The sequence below is a fragment of the Helianthus annuus genome, chromosome 13 (genome assembly GCF_002127325.2).
Source record: "Helianthus annuus cultivar XRQ/B chromosome 13, HanXRQr2.0-SUNRISE, whole genome shotgun sequence".
NCBI classification, from domain to species: Eukaryota; Viridiplantae; Streptophyta; class Magnoliopsida; order Asterales; family Asteraceae; genus Helianthus; species Helianthus annuus.
Window position 1 is genome coordinate 159,926,181 of NC_035445.2, and position 17,931 is coordinate 159,944,111.

Genomic DNA, 17,931 nt, shown 5'->3' on the forward strand with positions numbered 1-17,931 from the left:
ATCGTAGTCTAGACTCGAGAAAGAATCCTAGTTCGCTACGATCGAAGCTCTGATACCAAGCTGTCACATCCTGACTTTTGCGGAAGCGTGATTATGGTGTGACTTTTGGTTAAGAATACACTTACAAATACTTGTTTGAAAATATTTTTCTAAGTGTTTATATTTTTAGAAAATTTTGCCATAGTTTCCCCTAAAAATGGATGTGTCCATGCCATCAAAGCATATCATTTTCTTTTTAAAATCATCACAAACAATCAACAATCAACCCTAAACAACTTACACTTACCAATTAGCCAAAATCATGTGATTTATATAACAACGTGAACTTGAACTTTCATAAAAACTTGTAGTAACTTGGTAGTGTGTTTAGTGAGTTTAGTTACCCTTTAAAATGTGTTTACTACTTTAAAAACTTCATCCTTGAAGAAGTTGGATGTTTACAACTTCAAAACACATTTTCTAAAAATGTTTCTTTATGTAACCTTCTTGTTACACAAGTGTTTCTACACTTGTTTATCCATTAAAAATAGTATTTGTTTATGTAAGAACCAAGATCTACTAAAACTCATATTTCAAGCTTGGTTCTTTTGGAAAACCATTCATAAATTTTAGATCTATATGATTATTAACCCACTTTGATTATTATTTTTCAAGAAAACAATATATTCTTTCAAGTTCATGTCTTTCATGAGGATGATTTATAAATCTCTAACATTTTCATCCTCTCATCTTGCTAGATTATGTTTTTAATCATGATCTAGCAAGATCATATGATGATTTACATCATTTACACAAACCAACAATCATCAAGCATCATAACAACACTAAACAACATGATTTCTTTAAGATTTCTTATAGTTTCATGCTTATGTTCATGTTTCATCTTCAAGTTTCTTAGTGTTCTTCACTACAAACATCTTGTATCATCTTTTAACCACTTAATATAGATGTAAGATGAAGAGTAGAAGATCTTACTACTAGCTCAAGGCTAGGGATGATCAAGTGTAGAAATGAAGTGGATAAAAGCAATCGGTGAAGGTCCTTCAAGCTTCAAGGCCTCCAAGCTTCCTAACTTAGCTTCTTACACCTTGTGTACACCTTAGAATGGATGAACATGACTTGAAAATGGTGGTGTTGTGGAGGTGGTGTGTGGTCGTGAGGTGAGGGAGGAAGAAGAAGGGTTATGTGTGTGTTGTAATCAAGTTCCTCTCATGCATTACTTATATCCATTTTACTTCTTTAATCCCTTGGGTAATATGTCCCCTAAAGTACCATACAAGATCAATTAAGATCTCAAAACAAATCAAGAAAATCTCATGGTGGGACCCCATATGGAACCGTGAATGGGGGGGGGTATGCTTAGTTGGGATGTAATGGTAGGTTAAGGGAACTAGTTAGATTTCATGTGTTTGGTTAGGTATTTTAGTTAGTAGCTATTTATATAGAGTGTTTTGATGTTCGGGGATCATAACTAGCTCAGAAACATTAAAACGATACTTCTAGTAAAATTTTAGTGTTTCGGGTAGTGTCCGGTTGTTCGTGTCAAACTATTCCGTTTAGTGTTCTTTATGTACCCTTTTGTGACACTTTTAATTCCCGACACTTAGGAAAGCTTTCAGGACCATTTAGTCATATTTTTACTTGTTACTAGCTTGTTAAAAAGCTGATTTTTGCTGAAATATGCTGAATTCAGCACTTTGGGTGAGTTTTAGACACTTTCCGGCACTTAAACTATCACCTAGTGAAGCAGTTTTGTGGTCCTTACTTCCCTACACTCTATACTGGTGTAGTACTTAGTCTCTGGCCCATACTGGGTCTCAAAACACTGTTTGTCTAGGTACTGAACATCGTCAGCATTTTTCTGAGTTATCCACTAACTATGCTAACTGTGCTTTGTGCATCATTTATGTCAATATGTTTGCATGCAGTCAATGATATGTCATTTGCACTATGTGATGCACATGTAAGTATAATGCAGAAATCAAAAAGCAATTCAAGTCATAAGCTTTAAATCAGCACAGTTATTAAGCACTAATCATCATTTAATAACTGTACAGATGCATGCAAATTTGACAGTTGTCACATAAACGAAAGCCAATTCTCCCACGCCAAATTATGTTGTTTCGCCCTATTTTTAATCCACAAAAAAGAAGTGGCTTAGACTTCACCAACAATGCGATCCAAGTGTACACGCTTACCTGCAAAAATTAGCTCATTTCGGGTCTTCCAAATGATCCAAACAGCTACTAGAATTATCATCTTAATCAGTTTTTTCTTGCTACAATGAACCCCGGGACTGTTGTGGATGTTGAGTAGGCCCTTGAAAGAGAATGCAAAAATAGGAGGTATTTTACACCACTCGCTTAATTTGTTCCATACAACTGCCGACACATAACATGATGTAAACAAGTGGTCTGCAGTTTCTTCATGGACGCCACATAATCTGCATGACACAGACCCAGAATAAATGTTTCTCCTCTGTAGGCCAACAAGAGTTGGTAGCCTATCTTGTTCGGCGCGCCAACCGAAGATGTTTATCTTCTTTGGGACCCATTTAACCCACGGGAACAGGTAATATGGGACAGATGAAATGGTTAGGAGAGTATATGAGGCTATCATAAAGATACCTGACCCATCCGCGCCCCAAATCCATTTATCCCGAACTCCGTTCAGACCCACACATGCTAATAAATTACTCAGCTGACCCAGTTCTGTAACTTCCTGCACGCTTGCTGGCACCCGTTTCCACTCTCCCATCTAGCCCAGGATCGTGAAACGCTTAGAGACATTTACACTGTTGTCACATTCCTATCTTGCAGATACCATTCCAAACCCAAGAAATGTCCGCTTTAACTGGAACGTACGACCACGCCCTTGGTTGATGATGTATTGCCGAGATTACCTGCCTCCACGTATTACCTTACTCGTTTTTAAATCGCCACCACCACTTTACCAAGAGGCTAACATTCATATCACGAAGTGACCCGAGACCCATTCCACCCTTTTCACCAGGGCCCGACTACCCTCTCCCAACATACCCAATTTGTTTTTTTTTTATATTCATCGCCACCCCAAAAAACCTTCTTCTTAACGATTCTAGGGTATCCAAAACGCAAGCGGGTGCTTTGTATAACGAGAAAAAGTACAAAGGTAAACTATCCAAGACCGACTTTAGCAAAGTCACCCGGCCCCCAATTGACAAGGAAGATGCCTTCCATTTGGAGAGACGACTTTCAAAAACATCTACCACTCAATTCCAATTCCGAGTTTGGTTCATGTTTGCCCCTACCAAAAGACCGAGGTACTTGCAAGGCAATGTCTCGGCCTTACAATTTATAGAATTTGCAACCATTTCCCCATGCCCACATTATCGCCAAGGCCGTAAAGGTTCGATTTTTTGTGGCTTAGTTTAAGACCTAAGATGATATAAAGGGCTCTCATAATTCTTACAATATTATGGATATTTTTTTCGCCCCATTCCCCCACGAATACTACATCGTTGGCGTACATTTGGTGTGTTAGGGTCGGGCCACCATTCGGTAGTTTAATCCCCCTAACCAAACCCAAAGACCCGGCTTTATTCATGAACCCCGTCAAAGCCTCTATTGCTAGAATAAAAATAAACGGCGATAGGGGGTCTCCTTGTCGCACACCCCGGTAGCATTGAAACTCAAGGGTAGGTGAGCCGTTTATCAAAACTGACGCACGCGAAGATTCTAAGATACCCCACACCGATTTTCTCCATAAAGTCGGAAAACCCATTTGGCAAAGAACTTTGTCAATGAAATGGAGTCATAAGCTTTCTCTATATCAATTTTGAAAATAAACGCTTTCGACTTTGCCTTTTTTACCCAAGAAACCACTTCATTCAATATTAGGGGGCCATCTAAAATATTTCGATTAGCTAAGAAACCGGATTGAGTTTCGAATATTACTGAATCTATCACTACTTTTAAACGATTAGCTAGAATTATGAATATAGTTTTTGAGATACACCCAATTAGACTAATCGGGTGATAGTCGTTAAAAGTTAAAGGATCCATACCTTTGGGGGTGAGAGCTAAAAAAGACGAACCGCACCCTCTATTGATCTTGCCTTCAGTGTGAAAGTTGACCATAATGTTTCACTGTTAGACTTGAATTGGGTCACACACTCATGTTCATTAGCAATAGTTGGATATGATTACTTGTAACTTCTTTTTCTTTAGCAATACATAAGATATATTAAACAAAAGCCAGTCTATAAAAGATCTCAAAACAATCAAAGTTTTAAGCCACTCATTAAGGACTAATGTTTGACTTACGTTTTCTATTACTAAACGGCTAAAACACATGAACAGGAAATAAACAGTAGAATAAAATAGAAAGTCGTTTTTCCAATGGAGAGCACCAAAAATTGTATCATTCCAAAACCTCCATAGCATCCACCAAGTGGTCATTACTATTGTTTCAAGCAACTCTTTCTTCATTTTGGGCATATTATAAATAGATTTCATCCAACCAAAATTACCATTCAACTTCAAGGAAACAGGAAAAGCAATCGCTAACCACCTGGAAATCGCATTCTATGTTTTCCTTGTCAAATAGTGATGGATCCATCATTTTTTTCAGAGTAAATTACAATTTTTGTCCTTTATGTTTAACCAAATTACAGACGCTGTCCTTTAGCGTAAAAGTTAACAAGTTTTGTCCTTAACGTTTCAAAATCATGCACGTTATGTCCTTTAGGCCAAACCCGGTTAGATTTTTTGGTTAAAATCTGATCACCCAAGGGCATTTTAGTCGTTTTACCCCATTTATTTAATAGTATTTAAAAAATAAAACAAAATAATTTAAAATATTTTCAATCAAAATCCAAAATTGTGAAATCCTCATCCTGCTAAAACTAGGGCTCCAAAAACTTGCTTTTCCCCCTTTCTAAAGCATACAAATCAATCGTAGGAGTGTTCAAAAAACTCGTGGCTTGCGGCTCACTCGAAACTCGCTCGAAAAAAGCTCGGCTCGAAATTGGCTTGGTTGTAAACGAGCCAGCTCGGCTCGGTTTGTAAACGAGGCGAGCTCGAGCTTGGCATGGCTCGGCTCGTGAGCTGGCTCGATAAGGTTTATATCCTTCATTTTTTTTGTCCCACGTCGCTTAGAAAACAAAAACTAAGGAAGCATCTCCCCTATAAAAGAAGGTAAAGACAATGTACAAAGTGAATTAACTATTTAGTCTGAGGTTTGGCTACAAAGTCCATTTTTCCTACAAAGTGTACAAAGTCATATAACAAACTCAAAGCCCATAAATAACAGAGTGAAGATCGCAAAAACACAATATCCAAATCTAACTGTCCATAAAAACTTCAAACACACCATCGTAGAACTATGAATATAAAACAAAACATGATAATCAACATAAAACACACTAATGTTAGTCATTTGAAAATCACAGTCTTATCATCCAAAACAGAACACAAAACCCACAAATATGGCGTTTTAGTAATCTTCACTTTGTTATTTGTGGGTTTTGAGTGTGTTTTATGGCTGAAATTATGGTGTTTTATGACTTTGTACACTTTGTAGGAAAAATGAACTTTGTAGCCAACTCCCACCCTAACTATTTATACTTGCATATTTAGCCATATGGTTAAATTGAAAGGCAATTATGGCCCTTTGTCTATGAAGAAATTCATTTTAAGGGCTTTTTAAGTAGTAAATTTTGCGGTTCTTTGTTATTTCGAGCTAGATCGAACCGAGCCGAGCTAGCTCGAATTCTTATCTAGCTAAGCCAGCTCGAATCGAGTTTGAGCCGAGCTCGAGCTGGATCTAGCTCGGCTCGACTCGGCTCGTTTACAGCCCTAATCATTCGCTTCAATTCGTTAAATCTTATATCAATTCACCTCAAAATCATATTCAATTTCACCTTCTGCTCGATGCAATCAAAGAATGTCGGAAACCAACACGAACAACCACCATCATTCATCAATCTACGAATCCGTAAACCTACAACCAGCTAATCTCCACCACCATCATCAACATCAACATCATTAACAACACAATAACAACGAGGTGGTTGTTCAAGAAGACGATGATGTTACAGGTGGTGGTGAAGATTCCATAGATAACCCTAGCCAGATCCGTTATGATCCTCACTTCCAAACTTATCTTATATTAATTAAATAGATAATTGAATAATGAGCTAATATTAAATTTTATCCTACTTTAAATTTCGAATACCATTCTTCTATTCTTCTAATAAAATATTATCTGAAATTGTAAATTGTTAATTTAAAACATTTTTAAATAAAACAAATTATTTACCACGAAATCCAAACTTTGTATTAATATATTAAATATTTTTATTTTCACTATACAAAATTACATTTACTAACTTTTTTATTATTTGGTATATAAAATTACATTTATTTAACTCGTGTAATAAATAAGGTTTTTTAAAGATGTATTATTTTATTATTTGTTAAATAATATTACATTTATTTAACCCGTGTAATACATGTTGTTTTAAAGATATAATTTTTTTATTTGGTATATAAAATATTCAACTCGTACAATATGGTTCTTATATATATAACTTTTTATTATTTAATATATAAAATTATATTTATTCAACCCGTGCAATAAAAGAAGTTTTTAAAGATATGATGTTTTATTATTTAGTATACAAATTTATTTACTCAACCCGTGTGTAATACACGAGGTTATAACCTACTTATTTATATAAAACAAATATGTTACAACTTACAACATACTTTATGAAACTGTTGCAACTTTATAATACAATATAGGTGAACCACAAAAAGAACAAATAATTGCTTGCACACAGAAATAAACAACATACAACAAAACTGTACATATAGATTCACTTTTTGAATCTTTACAAGATTCATAAAGCAAACATATGTACAGTTAATTAAAAGAACACAAATTAACACTTGGTAGAATCCCACAATTCTTGTATATCAAACAGGAACTGTTCGGTTACTTGTGTTGGAAGTAGGCTCAATCTCCTCTTCATTCTCACGAGACAATTCTTCTAGCGATTTACCCTTAGGTTCCGGGACCAAAAACGTGAACGCCATGCCCAACAGGTTGATCACACCGAGAACGATGAGAGAGTACCTGATTCCGATACCGGTAGGGTAGCCTGCGTCGGTCTTTTTAGGGTCTCTACTCTGGGCAGCGTAGAGAAACCCGTAGGCGCCAACGATGGCGCCTGCTTTTCCAGCTGCCGCGGAAATACCGTGGCAGGTGGAGCGGAGTCTGGCCGGGAATATCTCGGCCGGGACCACGAAAGTGGTCGCGTTAGGGCCGAAGTTGGCGAAAAAGAATGTTAGAGCGTACATGACAACGAAGCCGATACGGTTGTCGTGCAAGGTCCAGTGGTGGTATGGAATGGCGAGAGCGAACATGAAGACCGTCATGAAGAAGAATCCACCGAGTTGGATGGTGAAACGACCGATGATATCAATGAACAAAACGGTGAACCAGTAGCCGGGGACAGTACTGCAAAGGGCGATAAGGGTTTGAGCTTTTGCCACCTTGTAAACCTCGCCAACGGCGCTCATTGTGGCCGCTGGAGGGATCCACCCGATACTGCTTAAGACGTCTTTTTGGAAGAGGTTTTGTGAGTAGAAAGCGATGTCGAGTAAAAACCAAGTGGAAGTGGTTCCGAGCAAGTGGAGCCCGTGGCGACGGGCAAATTCTTTCGAAAACAATCCGAATGAGTTTGAAGTATCTTGAGCAATTTTCTCCACCTTCTGCTCTTCGGCGTCGATCTCAACTTGTAAAACCCGAGCCATGTCAGCGGCTGCTTGTTTAGCGTTTTTGGCCACTAAAGCGGTGTAACGTGCAGTTTCTGGCATTTTCATACGCCAGTAGTAAGTCAGGGCCGCCGGGATCGCACCGAACATAAGTATAATACGCCAGATGTAGTCCGCCTGTGGGACTGTGGACCCTAATTTGTCTGTTGCATAGGAAGGAGCATTAAACGCGTGGTCAAAACCAGCCGACACGATTAATGCTACAATCCCACTAGCCAAGATCCCAAACCCTTGCATAGCAAAAACCGCAGCGATAAACGCACCACGCGTTTTCTTATTAGCGTATTCCGACATAATTGTAGCCGAGAGCGGATAATCACCACCAATCCCAAACCCTAGCCAAAACCTAAAGAAACAAAGGGTGGCCATGACACCTTTGGCTTCATTCCCAAAAGAGAGGCCAGAGGCAAAGGAGCATATAACCATGAGAGCCAAAGTCATACCATACACTCTCTTTCGGCCCATCTTGTCACCAAGCCACCCGAAGAAGAGTTGACCACATAGAGTTCCGACAAGGGCGACACCGGTAACCGATGAAGCCACCCCGGGCGGTAGTGTTCCAGGCTTGGGTCCATCTTTGTGGTAGTAAATACGGCCAAGCAATCTCGTGACAAGGGATATCGCGAAAAGATCATAGGCGTCCGTGAAGAAACCCATTCCCGCGATCACGATGGCCGTGAAATGGTACATTTGTGTCTTGGCTGAATCAAGAACACTAAGCACTTGAAGTTGCTCTCGAGCCATGGCTACTCTCTTCTTCAGACACTATACCAGCCTGCAAACAAATGAACAAATGTTGTGTACGTTTAGACACTTTTAACATGTTATCTAATTAAAAGATATTGTGTACGTTTAGACACACTTTTAACATGTTATCTGATTAAAAAATGTTGTGTACGTTTAGAGACACTTTAACATGTTATCTAGTTAAGTTAAATATCTAATCTATATCTATAACTAACTAATAAAATAATACGTAAAATTATTGGAAAAAAATATTTTGTATATAACTTTTCATACAAATATCTAACATGTTAATCAAGAGTTTTTTAGATGTAACATCGTTATCTATACTATATAATAAAAGAAACAATGGAGGGACACTTGTTATTATTCTTTAATTTAAATTATTAAATATTAATTAAATTAATATAAATGTTATAATCTCTAAATTATTGGCATAAACTTATCTTCAAATCGTAAAGTCTTATCTAAACTAAAAAACATTGTTTCACTTAAGATAGATAAATATGCATATTATTTATTGTTAATGTTATTATTGTTAACTATGCGAAATTATACGAAACAACTTATTAATCAGACCAAAATTATAAAATAGTATTTACCAAATTTAAAAAAATGATAAAAAATTCATTTTGATTTAAAAAGATTTTTTTAACAATAGATAAATCCGTGTAATACACATGGTTTTTAAATATATAACATTTTTTTATTATTTGTTGTATAAAATTAGATTTATTCAACCCGTACAATACATGGAGTTTTTTTTAATATAACTTTTTTTCATTATTTAGTATATAAAATTACATTTCTTCCACCCGTAAATACACATGGTTTTTTTAAAATATAATTTTTTATTGTTTGGTATATAAAATTACATTTATTCAAACTGCACAATAAACGAGGTTCTTAAAGATATAACTTTTTTATTATTTAATATAAAAAATTATATTTACTCAACACGTGTAATAAATTTGGTTTTTAAAATATATTGTTCTTTTATTTAGTATATAAAATTACATTTATTCAACCCGTTATGATTATATATATTGTACAATCGTGCGTAATATGGTGAGCTCCATGAGATGGATGCTTTTATGCTACTTATGGTTTCATTATTTTATTTTCAAATATTCTTTTGGGTGTAACATTTAAAAATATATCAAATGGGTCAAGCAGATCAAATTTGGCATGAGTCGACTTTTAATGCATATAATTGTTATATATATTCTACGTTGATTTATTCAACTCGTGTAATACAAAAGAGAATTAATTTATTAAAAAAATTAATGCCAATAAAAAAAGATTAAAATTCCCGATTGTAAAAGATGGTGCATGAATTGATGAAACAATGACTTTTAGTTTAATACTTTCTTCTTGATAAAAAAAAAAAAAAAACAATGAGACTTAGAGTCGTGTCTGAAATGGACTATTTTTCCATTGTTATTATGAGAAAGATAAAATGAGTACCTTATGAAGAGGGGTAGCTATGCAATTGTAATAGTGAGAGAACGAAGGAAAGAAGGTGATGAGAAGAGGAGATGTTGGATGCATGGGTATTTAAAGATGCACAAGTCTAAGAATCATTTGAAGCATATTATGGCATATGCTCTGATGGGTAAGGTCAACGCCATCTAATTGGCTATCCAATTAGCTAAATCTTTAATCAAGTCAACGAATTGATATACCACATATATATATGGATGTGTATATATATAATAAACATCTCATCTTGTTTACAAGAGAATTGATATTCTATTCCAAGTATCAAACTTATATCTATATCTTGAGAAAAAAAAAAGTTTTATATAATTTGAGCATTCACATCATATTTCTTATATCAAGTTTATCCCCTATAATTTGAGAATTTTTCTTTTATAATTTTCATATAACTTGACACTTCATCTCATTCCTTTAAATGAGGATTAAGTTATGGACTTACTTCTCATTACTCATATTTTCATATTCATTACTCATTTAAGTTATGGACTTACTTTTCAATACTTATATTTAAGAACTCATGATCACTATTCATTACTCTATTTTCTATGAGTGTTTGTATATGGAATAAAAAGATTGAGAGAAATTGAGATGTGTAAGTTTTTAATTGTATAGAGAGAGTGGGGAATGAAATACATAAGTTTTTTAAAGAAAGAAAATTTAAGAACAAAGACAACTTTTGTTAGCTAAACTATAATGATGTCATGAAGAATCCAATATATTCTATAACTGTGATGCCTAAACTTGTATATTCTCCTATAACATTTTGCTAGTTGTATTTAGATCATCTACAACGGAGCCATCGTGGCACCCGCTACATCTGGACTAGCTAGTTTATTTCAAACGACTGCTGATGTGGTGGTTGTCTGGCTTGTGGAGGCTTGGGATTTCAAATCCATCTGGCCAACAAAGATGACCCTCCCCTCCCCCCCTCTCTTACACACATACTATTTTTTAGTGGACTTTTATGGGTGTTTGTGGAGGTTTGGTGTTATAAAAAAAAATGGTATTTTTAAGAAAGTTTATAATTAGATGTGGCGACCAAAGGGGGCGTTTGTATAGTTTTGTGTTGTGAATGCTCTTAGATTGAAAACCTGATAATTATAGGTTTGAAAAGCTTGCTTTCAAGTCTAATCCAAAATAAAAGGAAATAAAAAACGTTTGTAATTTATTATAGGTTTGAAAAGCTTGCTTTCAAGTGTCTTATAGGTTTGAAAAGCTTGCTTTCAAGTGTAATCCAAAATAAAAAAAAAATGTTTGTAATTTATTTTTGATAGGTGGAGTACTTCAAAATATACTATTTGAACACTTATTTAGGAAATGATATATAAACGGAAAGTTGCCTAGCTCCTTTATTTTAGAATGGCAACACATACTTTTTATTTACATCATCTAAAATCTACCATAAATACTCAAAGTGAGATTTCAACCCTTAAAATTTAGCTGAAGGGAATTTCACTGGACCAAAGGCCTTTTGAAAAGTTGCCTAGCTACTAGTATATAAGATGTCCGATAAACAATTTTAATTTGTTAAATCGTTCACGGTTAATTTTTTTTTCCTTTTAATTTTGATATTTTCTGACTCACGTCTGTTTACTAATATCACTAATTATTTTTATTTTCTGACTCAGTTAACAAATATCAATAATTTCTAAAGATGAACCACACCAACGTAGTTATTCTTATAGTTAAATTTACATACTTGATAAATGATAAAACTACTGAAGAAAAAACTGAAAAAATAGGCGTTTGTGTTCATATATATATCATATAATGTTTCTAAATATGACCATTATTTATAAGTCTACACAATTATTTATACATTTTATATAAAATTGTATTTTAATAAATAGATTGTGAGCGAGTAGGAATGCTTGACCTATCAATTTTGTCGTTGGGTGTCTGTTAGCAACGACGAACCTTAGGGCTAACTGTAACGTATATCAAATAAAATGGGTTATCTAAGTTTTTTTTTTGTGATTCAGTTCTTAAATATAATTGATAATTTGATATGTGTATATTATAAGGGGTGTGAGGGGCATAGAAATTTTTGCGTATATACGTTTTCAAACTCCCTGATTTTATAGAAATTTTTAGGTCCGGTAACTTCCGCACTTCCGATCGGAAATCTCAAATTTCGCCAGTGTATAAACTATATATAGAGAAGTTTTGTTCCAAACTTAATATATTCAAATACGGCTTCGTGTTTCCACGACTCATGTTAAATTAATATACATCAAGTCGCAGAAATAAAATACTATAGAAATAATAACATATATTTAATACACATCAAGTTGCAGAAATAAAATACTACAGAAATAGAGAGGTAGAATCATATGTTTTATTTGCAATTGCGGCAGCTAAATCGGGTAAGATGAAAGAATACATAAATTTAACATAAAGCTATTGGGTTTGGGGGTATGGATTGATAAATTATTTGCCGTATAGGACAATTAATTAAATGGTACATCACCTCCCTTTTTGATTGATGGTGGTTTGTGTAGATGGAATCACGTTTACTACGGTCCTCCCATTTAATGATTTTAAGACAAAAAAGTATATAAAAAAATAAAGGAGATAGTGGTTTTTGGGTCATGACTACACCCTTAAGGTAGTATTTTTGGATGGAGAATTAGAGGTGAGTGACATAATACCTATATGAAGGGTCATAACCACACTCTTTAGCCTAATGAGAGGGAATAAATAATTACAATGGGGAATGTTAGTGTATATGAGGAAAGAATGTTAATGTCAATGTATAAGAGGAAGAAAACATTCGGAGTGTAAAAGAGAATAAAAGACAAGAGTTCTTTTTTGTAAAAGAGAATAAAAGACAAGAGTTCTTTTTTTTCTTTGTACAACAACTTTCATTAAGAGAAAATGCTATTAGCAAGTCGCTAGAGCATCGCAAAAACAAGCAAGCAACTACAAAACAAAATTATACTAATCCTTTCATCCTAAATCTTTGTATGGAGATCGATATCAAAGCCAAAGATACCCCCAACGCCTTAATGTTCTCCTTGATCTTGTTGATATTTTTCGTCTTGTTTTGAAAAATGAGCTCGTTTCTAGCTTGCCATATACACCAAGCCACCGTGAAAATAACCGCTTGAATCCCTTTCTTCTTGTTTTTATTTCGTCTCGACTTGACAATGCATCTTCACCAAGTCTTTAACAGAAAACACAAGGAAGTTCAGGATCTTACACCATTCACTAACCTAGTGTCACATAACTGAAGCTACCAGGCAAGAAGTTAGCAAATGATCACTGACTTCATCCGCCTCTCCACATAAGCAACATATGGTGTTTGGGATGTTTACGTTTCTTCTTTTTAGCGCCATTAGGGTCGAAAGGTTATCATCCAATGTCTTCCACGTAAACGTATTCAATTTCTTCGGAACCCACCCGTTTTATCTCCATTATAAGAAGCCGGAACCTGACTTGATTTACACAACAGTGCCTTCATAGCTACTACCGTAAAATCACTCGAATCATCCATCTTCTTTGTGTAAGTTCGTGTTAGGATTGATTCCGTTACACCGTTGATTGTGTAGATCTCGTATCTTGTGCGGAATCCAAGTACGAGAGTGGATCAGACAAGAACAAGCTAATTAGAGTTGTTTTCTATTGATTGACGTTCAATACAATACCACGAAAACAAATGACAAGAGTTTCCCTTCTTTGTCAACAAAGATTACAAATGAACAAGACATAGTGACCTATTTATAGACCATGTCCATCCTCACTAATAAACTAACACCTATGTGCGGATCTAGAGAAACTGCGGATGGACCATTATATGTGTGGATCAGCTTCTTATCTACGGATAGACTTATATTGAGCGCACGGATCAACAAGAACTTATCAAACCCTAAAGCTGCGCATGAGGTTGGTTCGTGCGGACCCACTATCCTTGATCCGTGCGGATCAGGAAACCTCCGTCCCTGTGGATTCATGATGATTCATGTATGATCTTCGTGATTGACGCAAGCGATAGACATATGCACTCAAAGACTCCCCCTTGGATATTATAGCAGTAAACCCCGTAGCTTTTTCATTCCTTCTGAGTCTTTAGCAAGCTTTAACAGAATCAGCACCATAGACTCTCCTTTGCTCTATCAGACTCCTCTTGGATCTGTGTCCTGTTTCAGCAGCTCCCCGTATCGACAGACTCTCTCTCCAGGTTCCCCCTTGCTTTAAGCTCTCAGCTTTCAGCTTTTAGGATCAGAAACCTGGCTCTATGAAAATATAACAATTCAAAGTACATGAGAGAATATCTAGCTGCTCTAGGATCAAGAAACCTAGCTCTTAACACAGATATTTTGACATTTAAATCTTTTCAGGACATCCAGGATTTGTAACCTGACTCTAATGTAGGAACAAATTACCTGGCTCTCTCCCCCTATCAAATAACTATATAAATTTGACATTCAAGGTATCCTAAGCCCTCTCACAGATAATCAAGTTCAACTTAATGACTTTTATTCATCTGATTATCTACCAAGTCCAAATTAATGACCTTGGAGACTTCACACACTATTTTTGGATTTTTCATTTTAAAACCTCAAGTTTCAAGTTAATGAACTTGTTTATTTTCTGAAACATGTTCAGCATACTTAGATTTTGAAACTCAGCTTTCCAACATCGATTGTCGAAACATAAAGCAGAAGCAAAGTCTTTTTGTATTTTACAAAGTTTATGCTAAAACACACTCAAAATCTTTTTGTGATTTTTTCTGAAATGAAATGCAATGAAGAAATATTTATAGACATATTTTTGTTTGAGTTTACGTCAGAGGATCATATCATCTTATGACAAATCACTAGCACCGTTGACCTATTTAGACTTTAAGTTCTAAACGATTCACTTAAATTGTCAGTATACCAATCCACTTAAATTTTCACACAAACTTCAATTGATTCAAGATACGAGATTTAATGTTTTAAGAACTTAATGTATTCACGTGCCTCACCTCAGAATATACACCCGCATCAAGATTCCCTAGATTCAGTCTTACAGGTGAATATACCTAATTGATATCTGTCTCTGGGTTAGTGCGAGGCCTTGAGAGCTCAGGTATGAACTTCTGTTCAATCAAAGAGATGAAGGCTCGACTTAAAGGTGTGTTCCACTTAGGAATCTTTTTTACAACTGCACTTGATATATATCTTTCAATATTATTTCAATTTTTATGCAGAGGGAAAGCTTTAAGCACAAAAGCATTATACGAGGTCTAGGCCATTGCTGACGCAATATTAGAAGACCAAGTATAATACCCCAGATATCAATAAGTATAAATACCTAATATCTCAAAATCAGGCAATCTCTCAAACGAAATTTCGGAATACTAAGTCCATACATCCGAGAGATGTTCCCCACGAGATAAGAAAGTTATTGATTTTATATTTATATCTCGAAATCAATTTACTGAATGTGTAAAAACCTACTGGAATATCACCAGTGAGACTGTTTATCACATTTTGACTTTCCATTTCTTTAGCATGTTGTGATTGTCTTACTGATGTACTATCATTTCCTTTTTTTACACAAAACTCTTTTTTTTAGTTTTCTCATGTTTTTGGCTTTTTCAAATTTTCAAATGTTTCTGTATTTTCAAAATTTTTACTCCCCCTAAAATCCAAAACATTTAAAAAATTTTGACAAACCTATGTAGATAGCTTTATCTCGCCATCCATTTTCTGCATCACATGCTCTGTTTAACATAAAATATCCCCATGATTTACAACACATTGATATTTGACAGTTTGAAAACCATTTTTGTCAACTTGTTTTATCATGTTTGTTCAGCCGTGAGGGTTTCGACGTATTTCATCAACATATTTTTTTCAAAAAAAAATTATTTTAACAATTTAAAAAACAAACATTTTTTATGTTTTATGTTTTTCTATTTTTTTATGTTTTTGGTTTATGCTTTATTTATTATTATTAACAAACAAATACTCCCTGAACTCAACCACAGGGATCCTCCTCCTGTGCCAGGCTGCTCCGCTGCACTTGTTGACATTCAGCTGAGCTCTAGAACACCTGCACATTCAACTAACTCAATCACTTGAACAATGTAACCCATGCCTGCTTGACCTTGGGTATTGTGACACAATACTTTTCATTCAATTTTGGAAAATCTTTGTCGTTTTTCAAAAAAACTTTTTCATTCTTATTTTCAACCTTCTTGGTTGAATCGATTTTCCTTTTATCACTCACAGAAGTCTGTTGTTTCTTGACCACCCAAATTTGTCCGTTTGAAACATTCCTTTGATAAAATCTTGAATCACATTGCACGTTTCGATTTGACAAATCTCTTTAAGATTTCCAGATTTGTTTTGGTTTTGATTCAAACTCGGATGTTTTTCAATTTCCAAGTTTGTTTTGACTTTAAAATATCAACTTTTGGTTTCCAAATATGTTTCGTCTCAAATTTGGGTGTCTTTGATTTCCAAGTTTGTTTTGACTCAAACTTGGTTGACTTCTGTTTCTCAACCTTAACCGTCTTTTTCTCTTTGACAACATCAACAGGCTTCAGATCTGGACATTTGCGACCAACATGTCCAATTTGTTCGCATTTAAAGCAAGTTTTCTTTGAAATATCTTTAGCATGTTGTTGTTGTTGTTGTTGTTGTTTCTTTTGAGCATAGAACTCTTCATTAGTCTATCGACTAAAATTAAGTTCTTTCTCTTCTTCTGAACTTGTTCCATAAACAAAGTTTGTCTTTTTCTGAAAATTTGTCTTTTCAACCCGTTTCCTTTGATTTTGTTTCTTTTTATAACCCAACCCAGCCTTTGTGTTTTTCTTTTTATAACCAGGTTTGTTATAAAAAGTTTTCTTGCTCTTAACAGCAAATTTCTCAATTCCAGACTTTTCTATTTCTAACAATTTGAAAACTTTGTCAATCTATTTCGAAATCACATTTTGAATCGGAACTTCAATATCTGAGAATAATTTGTCCGATCCAACCATGTAATATGTTAATCCAAATGAATCATCATTCGCATTTTTCTTAGATTTTGAATTATTCAGATAATTTTTATGAAAACTTTCCTCGTCTTCATCATGTGATTCGGACTTATCTGTTTTGGTAGAATCTTCTTTCAAAACGTTTTCAACAACCTTACCTACCACTTCTGAATCACCGAGATCATCAGATTTGGTGTAAGTCATGTCAATGTTGTCAGGCAATTGATCAACAATGTTTATTGCTTTTGCTACATTCTCATCATCATAGAATGTATAATTGTTCTCCAATGGTGGTGGTACCTGATGATATTCTGACCTAATGCCCTTTTTGTTCTTTTCAGAATCATGATCATCTGGTGTAATGTTGAAAATACGTTCGAGAATATACGAAGAAGCATGATAACTTTGAAGTTTATTAACTTTCTTTTCTTTCTCAACTAATTCTCGTTTTACTTCAGCAAGTTCATCAATATATTGATTTAAAACTCGTTGTTTACCTTCATAATTAGCTTCAAGAAATCTAGTTGTTTCAATATTTTTTGAAAGTCTTCTTTCCATACTTTTTTCTTGAGTTTTCAAAGTTTCAAAAGCTTCTTTTACTGTATAATATGACAATTTCATCTCATCGTATTCTTTTTGCAACTCTTGAATAATATTATCTTTGTGTAAACATTCGTTGCAATCTGCTGAACACTTTTGTTTTAAAACTTTATTTTCTTTTTCAAGACCTTAACATTTCTGTGTCAGCTCCTCTTCTTTTTGTTTAAAAAACTTTTCAATTTTAAACATTTCTTTACATTTTTCTTTGAAAATATTTTCTATTTTTGTAAACTCAATGTTTCAGGATCTTAAATTTTCATCCTTCTCAATACAGGCACTGTATGTTTTCATGCATTT

The 17,931-nt window shown here is 34.6% G+C and overlaps 1 protein-coding gene across 1 annotated transcript; it reads right to left on the minus strand.

Annotated features, from left to right (window-relative positions):
- Positions 1 to 6,729: 6,729 nt before the first annotated feature.
- Positions 6,730 to 10,052, minus strand: LOC110900001 (low affinity inorganic phosphate transporter 1). The gene is made up of 2 exons (XM_022146905.2): positions 10,032 to 10,052; positions 6,730 to 8,595 (listed from the first exon to the last, which is right to left on the minus strand). The coding sequence occupies exon 2, from the start codon at positions 8,562 to 8,564 to the stop codon at positions 6,960 to 6,962; it is 1,605 nt and encodes a 534-aa protein (XP_022002597.1). The 5' UTR covers positions 8,565 to 8,595; positions 10,032 to 10,052; the 3' UTR covers positions 6,730 to 6,959.
- Between the last annotated feature and the right edge of the window lie 7,879 nt (positions 10,053 to 17,931).

Excerpts from the sequence above, each read along its gene's own strand:
- LOC110900001 (XM_022146905.2), bottom strand. The coding sequence starts at position 8,564 with ATGGCTCGAGAGCAACTTCAAGTGCTTAGTGTTCTTGATTCAGCCAAG.